Source organism: Sapajus apella, unplaced genomic scaffold, assembly GCF_009761245.1.
Source record: "Sapajus apella isolate SASKATOON/1434 unplaced genomic scaffold, GSC_monkey_1.0 scaffold46, whole genome shotgun sequence".
Taxonomy (NCBI): Eukaryota; Metazoa; Chordata; class Mammalia; order Primates; family Cebidae; genus Sapajus; species Sapajus apella.
Window position 1 is genome coordinate 18,436,656 of NW_022436986.1, and position 16,815 is coordinate 18,453,470.

The 16,815-nt window shown below is 42.1% G+C and overlaps 1 protein-coding gene across 7 annotated transcripts in view; it reads right to left on the bottom strand.

The window, feature by feature from the left end:
* The window catches only part of PTBP3 (polypyrimidine tract binding protein 3), a 116,662-nt gene extending 104,460 nt beyond the window's left edge, over positions 1–12,202 (bottom strand). For 2 of the 7 annotated variants that reach the window (XM_032240360.1, XM_032240358.1), the window contains exons 1-2: positions 11,998–12,201; positions 9,034–9,067 (exon numbers count right to left, since the gene is read on the bottom strand). In XM_032240360.1, coding sequence (XP_032096251.1) covers positions 9,034–9,067; positions 11,998–12,005 — 42 coding nt within the window. In that variant the 5' untranslated portion in view covers positions 12,006–12,201. Of the gene's footprint in view, positions 1–9,033; positions 9,068–11,303; positions 11,913–11,997 lie in introns of those variants that run through there. The other 5 variants (XM_032240362.1, XM_032240361.1, XM_032240357.1 and 2 more) reach the window with 3 other exon arrangements.
* Positions 12,203–16,815: the final 4,613 nt, after the last annotated feature.

Consider the following 16,815-nt stretch of genomic DNA (forward strand, 5'->3'; position numbering starts at 1 on the left):
CTCCAGCCTGGGCAACAGAGCAAGATCCTGTCTCAAAAAAAAAAAAAAAAAAAAAATGACATTACATGGCAGGATCCAGTCAAATCATGCCTCACGGAATCACCTTGGATCATACCCCATTACCCAATGTCTGTAAAACCAATGTCATCCCCTAGCTAAAGGAGACAGATTTAAGCATTTCCTTCTGTCTCCTTGCCAGTCAACAACAATAAAGCTTTCTTTTCTCAAAAAAGAAAAGTGCTATGGTATTGGCCTCTATACACATCAGACAGCAAGCTCACTGATTGCTTGGCAACATGATGGTCACTATGTCAATGACTGTAACAGAAAAAGTAGGTAACATGCAAGAAAAATGAGTAACATACCAGAGACATAAACGCTCTATAAAAGAACCAAAAGGAAACACTAGAAATAAAAAACACTGTAACAGGAATTAAGAATACTTCTGATGGGCTCATCATCAGTAGGCTGGACACGGCTAAGGAAAGAATTAATGAACTTAAAGACATTTCAACAGAAACTTTCCAAACTGAAATGCAAAGGAAAATAATTAAAGAGAATGTCCACCAAGAACTGTAGGACAATTTCAAACGTGTAACACAGAAGTAACTGAAAAATTTTCTGATATTTTCTAGGAAAAAAAGAGAGTACGGGGCAGAAGAAACATGTAAAAGTAACAACAGCCAAGAATTTTCCATAATTAATGATAGCCAAACCACAGATGCAGGAAGCCGTGAGAAAACCAACCAGGATAAATCCACACCTTGGCATACCATTCAAACTGAAGAAAACAAAAGGCAGAGGATATCAAGAAAGAAACTAGAAGAACAAACACCATACCTATGAAGGTACAGGGACAAGAATTATAGAGGTTTCTTTCTCATCAGAAACCATGCAAGCAAAGAGAAAGTGAAGTGAACTATTTAAAGAGATTTTTAAAGAAAATAATTTTTTAAAAAGCTAGAATTCTGTATCCTTGGAGTAAAGGAGAAACACAAAAACGCAAGGGAATTCATGTCAATGGACCTGCCCCACAAAAAATGTTTTTAAAAAGTTCTTAGGGCCAGGTGCAGTGGCTCACGCCTGTAATCCCAGCACTTTGGGAGGCCAAGGGGGGTGGATCACGAGGTCAAGAGATTGAGACCATCCTGGTCAACATGGTGAAACCCCGTCTCTACTAAAAATACAAAAAATTAGCTAGGCATGGTGGCGCGTGCCTGTAATCCCAGCTACTCAGGAGGCTGAGGCAGGAGAATTGCCTGAACCCAGGAGATGGAGGTTGCAGTGAGCTGAGATTGCGCCATTGCATTCCAGCCTGGGTAACAAGAGCGAAACTCCATCTCAAAAAATAAATAAATAAATAACTTAAATTTAATTTAATTTAAATTTAAATAAATAAATAAAATAAACGAAGGTAAAACAAAATTTTACTTACTTCTAATTGAGCTTTAAGACAACTATTTATTTAAAAGAATCATAGTAACAATGTAGTGGAGTGATCATTCCATAGGAGTAACTGAAATAAAAGGCCAGCAATGTCTTAAGACACAGGAAGGAAGAAATGGGAATGGTCTTGCTACATACCTGCTCCGCATTCACCAATAATTAAGCAAAATGAGTTGAAAATGTATATGCTACGATGTATAGAGCGACCACTAAAAAAAGGTTAAAGGAAGTATAATTAATATGGTGAGGACCGGGTGTGGTGGCTCACGTCTATAATCTCAGCACTTTGGGAGCCCAAGGACGGTGGATCACTTGAGGTCAGAAGTTAAAGACCAGACCGGCTAACATGGTAAAACTCCATCTCTACTAAATACAAAAATTAGTCAGGCACGGTGGTACATGCGTGTAATCCCAGCTAGTCGGGTACCTGAGGCACATGAACTGCTTGAACACAGGAGATAGGAGTTGCAGTGAGCCGAGATTACACCACTGCACTCCAGCCTCGGTGACAGAGCAAGACTGTCTCAAAAAAAAAAAAAAAATATATCTATATATATATATATACATATACACACACACACACACACACACACACACACACACACGCACGCACACACGCAAGCTGAAGGAAGGTAAGTGAAATCATATAAAATGCTCAATTTAAACCAAAGAAGGCAGATAAAGAAAAGAGAACAAGTGTGCTATATAGAACAAATATGAACAAATCCAACTACATTAATCATCACTTCAAGTGTGAATAGCCTGTTTACACCAATTAAAAGACAGAAATTGTCACAGTGGATTGAAAAATAAAAGACACAACTATAAACTGTCTGTAAGAACCCACTTGAGGCTGGGCATGGTAGCTCACGCCTGTAATCCCATCCACCTTCGGGACGCCAAGGAAGGTGGATGATCTGAGGTCAGGAGTTCAAGACTGGCCTAGCCAACATGGTGAACCCCGTCTCTACTAAAAATAAAAAAATTAGCCGGGGGTGGTTGCATGTGCCTATAGTCCCAGCTACTCAGGAGGCTGAAACAAGAGAACTGCTTAAACCCGGGAGGCAGAGGGAGGCTTCAGTGAGCCAAGATTGTGCCACTGCACTCCAGCCTGGGCAACAGACAAGACTCCCTCTCTCAAAAAAAAAAAAAAAAAAAAAAAAAAAAAATTCCACTTTAAAAGAATAGACAAAAGACTTATCAGACATCCACAAAAGAAGATAAGTGAATGCCTACTAAGCACATAAAAAACTCACCACCACCAACACTGGATCAATAATTTAATGCAAATTAAAACTAAATGAGGTAGTATTAGTCCAGAAGAATATCTAAAATTAAGAACTGACAACACCCAGCATGGTGTTAGTTTGGCTGACACATGAGGCAATTGAACTTTAATACAAAGCTGGTCAGAGGGTAAAGTGGTACAGCACTTTGGAAAACAGTTCAACAATTTCTTATGAAGTTAAGCATATATATATCCTATCATCCAGCAATTCTACTCCTAGTCACGGACTGAGTGAAATAATATACCCAAAGACTTACACATAAATGTTCATGGTAGATTTATTCATAATAGTTCCAAACTGAAAAGAACCCAAGTGTCCATCAACACGAGAATGCATTTTTAAATACTGTTATATATTTGACAGAGTCAGGAGATAGCCAAATGCCTAGACAAAGAGGGAAGGGTCCCCGGAGAACCTTTGACCTGCCCAGGCCATTATGCACAGGGAGCTTGCCTAAACATGTCCACAGTGAAAAATTCCATCATTTAACACATGTGCAGTAAGGAAAATAAATCAACGTGGAGTGGTTCAGAATACTAGCCCACATGCCAATGGGGCAAGGAGGTGGAACCACCAGGAATTAGCATCTTAGGCTGGGGAGGAGCCTGGCCTCTTCAACACATGTGTGGTGGCCTGGTATTCAATCTGAGGTGGATGCCCGCAGAGGATCCCTCTCTGCTGAGAGCTCCCCTTTCACTTAATAAATTCCACTCTCCTCACCCTCTAATTTGTCCACGTGCCTAATTTTTCCTGGTTGTGAGACAAGAACCTGGATTTACCTGCACTAAGGTGCAAAAAATAATCCTGCATCATACTCACAAAGTGGAATTCTCACAGAAATTAAAAAAAAAAAAAAGGAATTACTGATATATACAGTAACAAGGATGACTCTCAAAACCATTTTGCTGAGTAAAATAAGTCAGATATCAAAGAGCTTTTATGCTCTGTGATTCCATTTACATGAGGTTCAATAACAGGTAAAACTGGCCAAGCATGGTGGCTCATACCTATAATCCCAGCACTTTGAGTGTCTCAGGCAAGCAGATGGCTTTAGCCTAGGAGACCAGCCTGGGCAACACAGCAAAACCTAGTCTACAAAAAATACAAAAATTAGCCAGGAGTAGTGGAGTGCACCTGCAGTCCCAGCTACTCAGGAGGCTGAGACAGGAGGATTGCTTGAGCCCAGGAGTTTGACACTGCAGTGAGCCTCAATCACACCACTGCACTTCAGCCTGAGATACACAGGGGAAACCCTATCTCAAACAAAATAGGTAAAAATAATCTCTGGTGATAGAAAGCAGAACAGCCGCCTAAACTGGTTCTGGAAAGAGGCAACAGGGAACTTTCTAGAGTGGGTGTTCTATTATCTTGAACAAGATATACAGGAAACACTAGCGGATATGACTGTCAAATTTTTAAACTGCACCCTTAAGACATGTGCATTTCATTCTATGCAAATTACAGCTCAGTTTAAAAGGAAAAGGATTTGCAGCAAATGTCATCTACATTTCCTATAGCTCAAGCACAGCAGCAGGCAAGCCTTTTCTGTGAAGGTCAGAGAGTAAGTATTTTAGGCTTTGCAGTCTCCACTACAACTACAACTGCCTTTGTATTGTGAAAGTAGCCACAGACTATATGAATGAGCATGGTTGTGTTTCAATAAAACTACAAAGACAGGTGGCAAGCCAAATGTTGTCCATAGCCGTAGCTTGCCAACCTTTGGTCAAGCAAACAGAAGACTCATCCTCAAAATTAATTTAAATATGCTATATTGTTCTCTTCTAAATGGTAGCAGGCATGATAATTACTAGAAGCCAATTATAGTCCTTCCTATATACGTGAGTTTTTCATACTCATCTACTCACTTAAAATAGGATAATAACCAAGAAAAAGCTTAAAACATATTTGATACGTAAGATCATCATTTTCTTAAAACCATACTCTAATAGCTACTACACTATTTTGAAAAAATAACCAGGATTTTGAGGAATACTTGAGTCTAATATAAGCCAGCTAGTTAATAATTAAAGTATAACCTGGACACACACAAAATGCTATGTTATCCATGGGCTGACACTTCGATTTATCTGGTATAGTAAAGTTCTTAAGACATGTACAGTTGGCTGGTCCGATTGCAGTGGTGTTTGCAACGAACTGATCACAACCAGTTGCAGATTTCTTTCTTCCTTCTCCACTCCCACAGCTTCACTTGACTAGCCTTTAAAAAATAATAATAAAAAAATAATAAAAAAAAAACATGTACAGTTACCACTCATTATCATCTAGTTGGTTCTTTATTTAAAAGAATTCGAAATTAAAGACAGCAATTATGCTTGTGTATGGTGGCTTACATCTGTAATCCCAGCACTTTGGGAGGCTGAAGTGGGAGAATCACTTGAGGCCAAGAGTTCAGTATCAGCCTGGACAACATGGTGAGACCTTCGTTTCTACAAAAATATTTAAAAATTAGCAGGGTGGCCGGGCATGGTAGCTCACACCTGTAACCCCAGCACTTTGGGAGGCTGAGGCGGGTGGATCATGAGGTCAAGAGATCGAGACCATCCTGGTCAACATGGTGAAATCCTGTCTCTACTAAAAATACAAAAATTAGCCGGGCATGGTGGCGCGCGCCTGTAGTGCCAGTTACTTGGGAGGCTGAGGCAGGAGAATCGCTTGAACCCAGAAGGTGGAGGTTGTGGTGAGCCGAGATCGCACCATTGCACTCCAGCCTGGGTAACAAGAGCGAAACTCCGTCTCAAAAAAAAAAAAAAAAAATTAGCAGGGTGTGGTGGCACATGCCCTCAGTTCTAGCTATTCAGAAGGCTGAGGCAGGAGGATAACTTGAGCCCTGGAGGTGGAGGATGCAGTGAGCCATGATTATGCCACTGTACTCCAGCCTGAGCAATGGCAGAGGTAGAGCCTGTCTTCAAAGAAAAAAAACCACAGCAAATACGTCTCAGTTTCTCAATAAGTATTTCAAAATATAAAAATTACATGAAGAAATAATACAAATTTTTCATGAGAAGTATCAGAAGCTAATTTTCTTAATTTTTGCAAGGCTCAAAAAATTGTTACACCACAAAGAACATCCAAGGTGTACACCTAGGTATAACATGAGATAGCCCTAAGCTGTCTGAAAAATGTCACCTGTCTTCAGGAGAATTCCAATTTAAAAATGAAATGATTTCTTTCTCACCATAGTATATGACTAACAGAGGAAAAAAAAAAAAACTAGCAAAATGAGAAAGCTTGAGTTCCTGTATAAGTATGCCACCTCACTAGCCATGTGACAATTTGGCATTCATTCACTCATCAAGTATTTCTGAAAGCTTATTATGTGACAGACACGGCAAACACAGTAGTGAAGAAAACAGTAAAAATCCCTGCCCTCATGACACATTCTGGTGAATCACTTAATCTCTAAAAACAACTCAGCTTTTTTTCTCCAAAACAATGGATTTTATATTATACTACAGAGTATTTTCAATTCTTTTTTAAAAGTCCATACTGCTCTTCCAAATCCAGGAAAGCAATTTACAGAAGATAATCTGAAATCCACTCTTGCCACTGGCTGAAACCATTTGTTGTGTCATCATTTTCAGGCTGCATACAGGGGAAATTAAGTAACTGCTAGATTATCTTTCACACAATCTAGATGAATTATGAGCTTTATTGGCCTGTTAGTATTTGCTTGGTAATTAAGCTTCCTTGGATGGAATCCAAGAAAGAAGGACATCTTAGAGAAATTTCTCCAGATAACGCATAATTTTACATTCCCAGTATTTAAGTCTATAGAAATATAGATTGCTTTTGAATCAACTAATAAACTTATCTTCTCTACAGAGTAGGATCTGATCTTTGTTTACAAAGTGCTTGCTAAAAGTCAGAAAGCCAAATCTTGTATTCAAATATGGTTCCTACAACTAACATTTAAATTTTATTTCGCTATCGAGACATATTTTTAGGGCAGGCACAGTGGCTCATGTCTGTAATCCCAGCACTTTGAGAGGCCAAGAGTTTGAGACCAGCCTGCACAACGCAGCAAAATCCCAGTTGGGCATGGTGGTACACACTATAGATTTACTAGATGCTTTGGAGGCTAAGGCGAAAAGGACAGTTTGAGCTCAGGAGTTTGAGGCTGCAATGAACTAGGATCATGCCACCGCTACACTCCAGCCTGGGTGACAGAGTTAAAAACAAAAAAACGACAAAAAAAATCCATGAATGAAGACCACTGTCACATCCAACAAACGCAAATAAAGTAGGAGCACTGAAATTTGCTAGCAAGAAGAGATGATGAACACAGATGGACCCAAAGTGGTAGAACAAATTAACATAAGTCAATCTATAATGTGTAAAATACATACAAAGATGAATTATTTCTTTCTACAATAATCTGAACTGTAAGTGGCTTCTAGAACTAGATTCTCAACTCATCTATACCAAATATTAAATTAGTAAAGGAACCTTTAAAACACCCAGATATTTTAAGTCTCATATAGATGAGCACTGTTTACTTGATTTATATTCAAAAATCCAATGAACGGGCTGGGCGCAGTAGCTTCTGCCTGTAATTCCAGCACTATGGTAGGCCCAGGACGGATAACCTGAGGTCAGAAGTTGGAGACAAGCCTAGACAACATGGTGAAACCCCATCTCTACTAAAAATGCAAAAAATTAGCCAGGCGTGGTGGCAGGCACCTGTAATACTAGCTACTCGGGAGGTTGAGGCAGGAGAATCACTTGAACCCAGAAGGTGGAAGTTGCAGTGAGCCAAGATTGGGCCACTGCACCCCACAGCCTGGGGGACAGAGCGAGACTCCACCTCAAAAAATAAAAAATCCAATAAATGAAAAGACTCTGACAAAACTGAAATGATTTCTAACCTAGAAGGATCCTTATTAGAAATACTGATTATCCAGCCCGCAGGATGTTTGCCTTTTAGACAGAACTCTCACTGCTGACAGCTACGTATAATGAAAAAAAAAGCCAGGTTTTGGGACCCAGACAACAAGGGTTTGAACACTAGTGCACCACATCTTGGACACTTTCTTTTTTTTTTTCTTTCTTTTTTTTTTTTTTATAAAGACAGGGTTTCACCATGTTGGTCAGGCTGGTCTTGAACTCCCGACCTCAGGTGATCCGCCCGCCTTGGCCTCCAAAGTGCTTGGATTACAGGCGTGAGCCACCGTGCCTGGCCAACATTTTCTAAATCTATTTATCACCTCTAAAATGGGGATACTGATTGCCTACCTTGAAGGATTGCCACAATGATTAGTGAAAATACATGTAAAGAACCTGACACCTATTAGGCACTGAATAAAGAAGTACCAGCTGCTTAGATTATTCTCATAAGCACATCCATGAAAGAGGATAGAATAAAGGACCTGGTAAGAAGATAAATCAGCCGGGCACGGTGGCTCATGCCTATAATCCCAGCACTCTGGGAGGCCGAGGCGGGTGGATCACAAGGTCAAGAGATCGAGACCATCCCAGTCAAGAAGTGAAACCCCGTCTCTACTAAAAATACAAAAAATTAGCTGGGCATGGTGGCGTGTGCCTGTAATCCCAGCTACTCAGGAGGCTGAGGCAGGAGAATTGCCTGAACCCAGGAGGCGGAAGTTGCGGTTAGCCGAGATCGTGCCATTGCACTCCAGCAGCCTGGGTAACAAAAGCGAAAAAAAAAAAAAAAAGATGATGATAAATCAGAGCCTAGGCTACATTTTTTTTTGAGACAGGGTCTCACTCCTATTGCCCAGGCTGAGTGCAGTGACACAATCACACTCACTGTAGCCTTGATTTCCCAGCTCACGTGATTCTCCCAGCTAGCCTCCCAAGTAGCTGGGACTACAGGCAACACACCATCATGCCCAGCTAATTTTTCGTTATTTTTTTTTTAATAGAGGCAGGGTTTCACCATGTTGCCCAGGCTGGTCTCAAATTCCTGGGCTCAAGCAATCCGCCCACCTCAGCCTCCCAAACTGCTGGGAGTGAGCCACCACACCTGGCCTGAGGCTACATTTAACTACTAAAACAAAGCAAACAAAAAGCATCCTGATAATTTAAGTGACACTTCGGGCTAAATTTTTTTGTTCACATTTCATATACATAATACTATAGTTCCTCCTTATAAATAACACAAAATCCAAAATTACCTACAGGTCTACTTATTTTGGAGCTAAGTAAAAATGAAAGACTATTATCATACAGTAAAGCAGATAATTTTATGAACAGGTGAGATTGAAAATATGCCAAAAGATATAAAAATGCATATGAAAGGATAGTAAAAGATTCCTACCTTTAAACCGACTGTTATAAGATCTGTAACAACACTGTATGGAAAAAGTAAAAAGAGAAAATGGAAAACAAAGTTAGAGAACAAGTTTTTAAAAGACAGAGATAGTAAAAATAAAGGGGGGAAAAAAGCATTATAATAACAAAAAAAAAAATAAGAATGTGATGAGTTGTGAAATATTAATACAAAGAAAAATGATGAGAGACAGTCCAGCAACAGCGGAGTGTAAAAGCAAAGTATTACTACCAATACAAGAAACAAACCCTAAGTTATCTTTCAGTATTTTGGAAGTATAGTCATACTTCAACAAAAATGAGTGTTTATCCATTTACCTCTGTTTAATAAAGCCAAACCAAAACTTAAAATCACCAAAGTTTGTTCTTTTAAGTCACTGGCATGAATAATCGTGTCTGAGCTTTAAATGAAACAAAACCAGTGCTTGGATTTTACAGAAATAGAAGGCATCTTGCAAATCTGCATTTACCACCCAAAACTGCTCACCAAAATACAGTCAAGACAGTCTCTCGGAACTAAAATAAATACAAACATTATGTTTCAGACATCAAATTTTTCAAAGATTTGCTTTTTAAAAATATTCTATCACGTCAAAACTGTGTTTAAGTATAAATTATCTCTTAGGAGGAAATGAACACATACACACACACGAAACAGTTGGGATTTGAGGAGGAACTAGAAAGATAGGTTGACTGGTGACTTGTGGTTTGTTTTTTGACTATCCAAATAAGGAAAAAGGATCTTTTCAGGCTGTTGGAAAATGTAGAAATTTAATTAGCCTCCTGAAGGCAAAAATGCACTCTATTCTTAAATCACATCCCTTAAGACCAGGGTGTAAAAAATCCCCTTTAAAGTCCTGCCATCCAAAAACTCATCTCTTCTAAGCCCCAAGAAACTGTCTTCGATTAATGTTTTTCTTCATATCTCCTAAAAGAAAGCTACACATACATTTTACATATCGTTAATAACCTATGTCATCATTACCTCATAAAAGTCAACAAATAAATGGCACTAAATGATGTAAACTGTTTTAAAAACACGACGTAGATTTTTTATTTTTCCTTCTAAACTTCTGTAACTTGAAACTCATTTGTCTAAAACTTAAATGTGACAAGTAATTAGATGCTTGCTGCATAAAAAATAAGACTGTGTAACACTATGGTTATTGGTTCTGATGCAAAGAGCAAATAAGGCTCCTACTTGAACTTCCAAATGAACTTACCTTCCAGTATCTGCCTAATTGCCTTGCATATTCAAACCAATAAACCCATTACTACCTTTAAAACCACAAACGGTGAAGGGAGAGTTAACTTCTTAAACACTATCAAAAAGTGTAAGTTTGCACTTCACAGTTATCCTAGAGTTTAACAGTAAAGACGCAAAATTCAAGGGTCCTCTTTAATATAACTATAAATTTTACGACACAGAAAGCCTGCTTCCATATTTAAGTCAAATCTTCCAGACAATTAACTACACATAACGAAATACTAATTTCATAGTTTACCTGAACTGAAATACTAGCATAATGACACAAATCTTTAAGATCACAAAATTTTACAACATGTAAAATGTAACTGAATAAGGTAATGTTAAATTAGTCAACAATGCTCTGGGAGAAACAATAAAAACAGCTTCAATTCCCCCCAAAATATATACATCTACTATATACCCAAAAGAGTTATGATTTTAAGAATTTTTAAAAAATATTCCATTAAATAACCACAATCATGAATAAATTCTAAAACTCTTATAGCAGTGTGCAATCTGCATTCAAATAGAAATACCATATCCACTTAATGTTGTGCAACTAAAATAAATGAAATCGAATGAGGTCAAACCCTGCCGGAAAATTTCATCTTCTCCAAATATCAGGACAATTATCAACCATATGGCAACATGTAAACGACTTTCACTGTTCTAACAAGTTGCATATAGTCCACAACCTTACAGAAATCTTGTCATCAAAAGCAGGTAACAAGCCAAACAAAACCTCAAATACATAAAGGAAATAAACTGAGTTGGAGATTTTTTTTAATCCGTAGGCACACTACAACCTTCAATTAATTTACCAAGATCCTAACATAGTTGTTACTTTAATTACTAAAATATGTCAAGTGCTACCCCATATCCCTGAGTCTCCAGAGAATAATTTATATACATAGATTCTGAATCTTTTTATTTTTGGTCAGGGACTCCCATTAAATTTTTGAGCCTTTGAAAGCACCCCGAAAATTGCTCGTACACCATATTTTACATACACGGGCAGGGAATTCATTAAGTTTCTTGGCGAGATAGAGTGGTGAGGGGTAAGCGTCCATGGTCACTAAGTCCAGAGCCTTGGTGTCGAGAAAGCGTTAACGTATCTCACGGCACAAGCTGGAAGACCTCGGCCAAGTCCGCCGGCGGCCCCGGGACCCCGCGTGGAACCGTGGCTCAGGACCAGGTCGCCGCCCAGACTTGTACCGACGCGTGCACCCGCCGTCGGCCACTCCGCCGCTCGCCCCACCTCGCCGGTAAACAGCAACTCCCCCGGCAAGAGGACGCCCGCTCCGCGCGCCGCCTCCGCCTCCCCCAGCGCCGTGCACCATTTTCTGAGAGGAAGTGTTGGGAGGCCGAGTTGGGCTCCCCGGACTCGGAGCGCGGAGGGCGGACCCCGGCACTGCAGCCGGACCGGGCTTTCCTCCGCTCCCTGGTGTGTCGAGTAAGGCTGGGAAGGGGCGGACGTGTCCGGGGCGCCGCGTGGGGAAAAGAGAGGCTGCGGCGGACTGCGCCTCCGCGATTCCGGGATCCCCACCGAGACGCCCGGAAGCCCCGCCGTCGGGCTTGGCCGGGGCCGCTCCTCCGGCCGCCGACGCCGCGCCCGGCTCTCCAGCCCCAGCGCGTCCCGCCGAGAGCCGGGTGGAAGCGGCGCCAGCGCAACCCGGTGCGGCCGCCGCGTCGCCTAGTACTTACCCATCCATGGCCCAGATGGAGGCGCGCACAGAGCAGGGACTGACGGGCTCACCGCGAGCGGAGGAAGCAGGCGGCGGCAGCAGGGCGGTTCCGGGTACTAGCAAGCGTCGCCTCTGCGGAGCCCCGGCCGGTCGGAGGTGGAAGGAGAGTGGGAAACAGGGGCGGGGACCGGGCACGCTCCCGCCGCCGCCGCACCCCCGCCTTCCCCACCCCGCGAGCGCGTCCCCGCCTGGCCTGACCCCGCCCCCTCAGCGTCCCCGCCCTCCCTCGGGGCCCGCCCCTGCGCTGGCGCCCACCCTCTTCCCGCTTGCTGCCGGCCTCCGGCTCGGCTCTGGGGCGCCCTCTTCACGCCGTCACTGTAAGACCCCGCCTCTCGGCCCCTCATCCCGGCGCGCGCGCGCGCGCCCCGAGACTCCCGTCTGCGTTCGCGGGAGCGCGCGCCTTGTGCTTCCCGCTCCGCCGCGCGCCCCGCTCGCCCTCCCGCGGCCCCGCGGGCCTTCCGGCTTCGCGGACTGGGGCCGCCTCCCTCTGCCGGCGGGAAAAGCCTTGGGAATCTGACTCCCAAGAGTAGGCAAGAATGTCCCGCGAGGACCCCAGAATCGAGGTAGAATTGCCCCGGGTGCGCGAGGCTGTAGGTGGCACGTCCAGGGCCAGCCGCTGGCTGCCCCGGGCTGGAGTCGACCGCTGGGACCGGCACCAGCCCCATAGGTGTGGCTGGGACGATGAATGAGGTGAAAGAGGCTCCCCGGACTCGAGAACGTTTGTATTTGTATACAGTTTAAGTATCTGAGTGCATTTCGACCTGACCGTCTAGTATTGAATTTTTATGAAACATTCATTGCACAAGCATGGAATGGCTATATTTCCAGCATTTTATAAAAGTTTACTCGTTATTCCCTTTTTTTCAGACGGAAATATAGACACAAAGAGTGACTGCTCAGTTTCCCAACCAGGAAACGTTTGCGCCAGAGCGCTCTGCTCTGGTCTGAGCAAAAAGTGTATGTATAATAATGTAACGAATGACAGACAACACTCTTGTTTTTTTTCCCTTTTTAGTGTGAAATTGAATGATTTTTCAATTCACAGATCACCAGAACATAACCCACTAAACTGTTAAGCCGAATTCTTAACCTCCTGAGTAAAAGAGAGCGAGGCTCCACCCCGTGGCTTCCTCATTTGAAAAGCAGCTTAGAACCTCAAACATCTATCATTGCTAATTTCCTGCTTTCAGATCAGTGGGTGCTACTAAAAAGATCTAAACTGTGGACTCATTCAGTCAGTACTTATTGAGAAGCCACTATGCGCCAGGCACTGCATGGACATACAAGAAAATCAGGTTCCAGCCTTTACTTTTGAATGGATTCCTTGGTCAGTTTATGTATATTTTTGGCATAAAACTATTTTCAAATAGGTAGAGTAATTCAGTGAGGTCATTCTTAAAGTGCTGTATGTAACTCGCCTCTTCCAAAATGTCAAATATATTTTGTTTTGTGTGTTAAGTCTAAATATTAAGTTGCATTTGTAAACATTGCCACATGGAAATGGAGAACATCAACAAGGTAAGCAGCTAATGCAGTCTTTCGATCGCTTTATTTGGGATATATTCTGTTGATGAAATTTCCTTAACTCCTTTTTTAGCCATACAAGTAATATCAGCATAAATGCCCATTTTGGAAAATTCAAACAACATAAATAATTATTAATATTTTTCCTCCCAAACCACCCCCTGCCCATGACTACCACTGTAAGAATTTTGCACGCATCCTTCTAGACCTTTACCATTTTTCTTTTTTTTTTTTTCCACCTAAAAATCCTGGATTATGGCAGGGTGCAGTGGCTCACGCCTGTAATTCCAGCACTTTGGGAGGCCAGGGTAGGCGGATCACTTGAGGTCGGGAGCTCGAGGCCAGCCTGGCCAATTTGGTGAAACCCCATCTCTACTAAAAATACAAAAATTAGTCTGGCTTGGCGGTGGATGCCTGTAATCCCAGCTACTCTGGAGGTTGAAACACAAGAATCTCTTGAACACAGTAGGCAGAGGTGGCAGTGGGCCAACATCGTGCCACTTCACTCCAGCCTGTGTGACAAATTGAGACTCTGTCTCAAAAAAAAAAAAAAAGAACTGGATTTTTTTTTTTTTTTCATTACGACACATTCTGCCTAATTCTTTTAACTACAGTGTAATACAGTTTTTTCTTGAAGCTCTCACTTTGTTGCCCAGGCTGGAGTGCAGTGGTGCACTGCAATTTCCACCTCCTGGATTCAAACAATTCTCATTCCTCAGCCTCCCAAGTAGATGGGATTACAGGCGCCCACCACCCCGCCTGGCTAATTTTTGTATTTTTAGTAGAGATGTGGTTTCACCATGTTGGCGAGGACTGGTCTTGAACTCCTAACCTCAAATGATCCACCTGCCTCTGCCTCCCAAAATGCTAGGATTACAGGTGTGAACCACTATGCCCAACCTCATAATTTCATTTCATAATTTATTTAACCTTTTCAAAACAGTGGAAATTGCATTGTTTCCAAGTATTCACCATAACTGATGCTATTGCAGAAAACATCATGAATGTATGAGTATCTTTGTACATGTATTATTACATTAGGAATAGATCCCTAGAAGTAGGACTAAGAAACAAAGGAGGCGGGCGTGGTGGCTCACACCTGTAATCCCAGCACTTTGGGAGGCTGAGGTGGGCGGATCACCTGAGGTCAGAAGTTTCAGACCAGCCTGGCCAACATGGAGAAACCCCATCTCTAAAAAAACATGAAAACAAAAAAAATAAAATAAACAAAGGAATATAAGCTTTTATATCCTTTGTATCATTCAACAATCCTTCTTTTTTTTTTTTTTTTTTTTTTGAGACGGAATTTCACTCATGTTACCCAGGCTGGAGTGCAATGGCGCCATCTCGGCTCACCGCAACCTCTGCCTCCTGGGTTCAGGCAATTCTTCTGCCTCAGCCTCCTGAGTAGCTGGGATTACAGGCACGTGCCACCATGCCCAGCTAATTTTTTGTATTTTTTTTTTTGTAGAGACGGGGTTTCACCATGTTGACTAGGATGGTCTCGATCTCTTGACCTTGTGATCCACCCGCCTCGGCCTCCCAAAGTGCTGGGATTACAGGCTTGAGCCACCGCGCCCGGCCTAACAATCCTTCATATAAAGTCTTTATAGCCTTTATAATTCAAATTTGATAAATTTTTTGAAAATGATTCCAAAAAGGCTGTACCAATTTACAGAGTTTCCTTATTTAAAAGACAAATGTCCAGGCATGGTGGCTCACACCTGTAATCCCAGCACTTTGGGAGGATTGCTTGAGCTCAGGCATGTGAAACCAGCCTGGGCAACATGGTGAAATCCTGTCTCTATTTTTTTATAAAAATAAATTTTTAAAGTTATGTCTCTCTTACTCTGTGCTTTGCTAACAAATTTCAGTATTAAAAAATAGCAGAGCATGACCCTATCTTTGCTGTCCCAAATTTCAACATTAAAAAATAGGCCGGGCGCGGTGGCTCAAGCCTGTAATCCCAGCACTTTGGGAGGCCGAGGCGGGTGGATCACGAGGTCAAGAGATCGAGACCATCCTGGTCAACATGGTGAAACCCGGTCTCTACTAAAAATACAAAAAAATTAGCTGGGCATGGTGGTGCGTGCCTGTAATCCCAGCTACTCAGGAGGCTGAGGCAGGAGAATTGCCTGAACCCAGGAGGCGGAGGTTGCGGTGAGCCGAGATCGCGCCATTGCACTCCAGCCTGGGTAACAAGAGCGAAACTCCGTCTCAAAAAAAAAAAAAAAAAAAAAAAAACACAGCAAGACCCCATCTCTAAATAAGTAAAAATAAACATGAAGTGTGTCTGAAATTTATTGTCTATACTAACAGTAATTCTGAGAAGTCTGCAATGTAAAGACAGTGTACCTGACTAAAATTAACAAAACTGTTTGGCATTTCCAAAATACTCAATCTCCAGCTTCACAACAGAAACCTAGGTATAAGAAAACAGAAAACAGTTTACAACAAAAAAGAAGGTGAAGCCTTAACTCTTTTCCCTATCCCTTGGTTCTAAATACAAATAAAATTTTTTTTTTGAAACAGAGGCTTGCTCTGTGGCCCAGGCTAGAGTGCAGTGCCGTGATCTCAGCTCATTGCAACCTCTACCTCCCAGGTTCAAGCACTTCTCCTACCTCAGCCTCTCTGCTAGCTGGGATTACAAGTGTGTGCCACCACACCTGGCAAATTTTTATATTTTTCATAGAGATGGGGTTTCACTATGTTGGCCAGGCTGGTCTCAAACTCCTGTCTTCAAGTGATCTCCCTGTCTTAGCCTCCCGAAGTGCTGAGATTACAAGAGTGAGCCACCACGCCTGGCCAATTCAGAGAACTTCTTATAGATTAAGCTCCATGGGTTTGTGAGTCACTTTGATTCAAAAATAGTAGGTAGCATAGAGTTTAGCTCCTCAGGAACTACTTTTAGAATCCTAGCTATTCCTGCCAGGCGCGGTGGCTCACCGCGGTGGCTCACACCTGTAATCCTAGCACTCTGGGAGGCCGAGGCAGGCAGATCACCTAAGGTTGGGAGTTCAAGACCAGCCTGACCAACATGGTGAAACCCCGTCTTTAAAAATATATATATATAATATTTTTTTATTTTTTTATTAAAAAAATAATAATAAAAAGAATCCTAGCTATTCCTCTAGCCTACATGACATGGAAGAGCCATGGCTTTCTATCATCGCCACAGAAGTTTCTGGAATCAGATATCACCCACATGACCTGACTTGGCCTGAAACCAGTATGTTCTGTATACCAGCTTCTT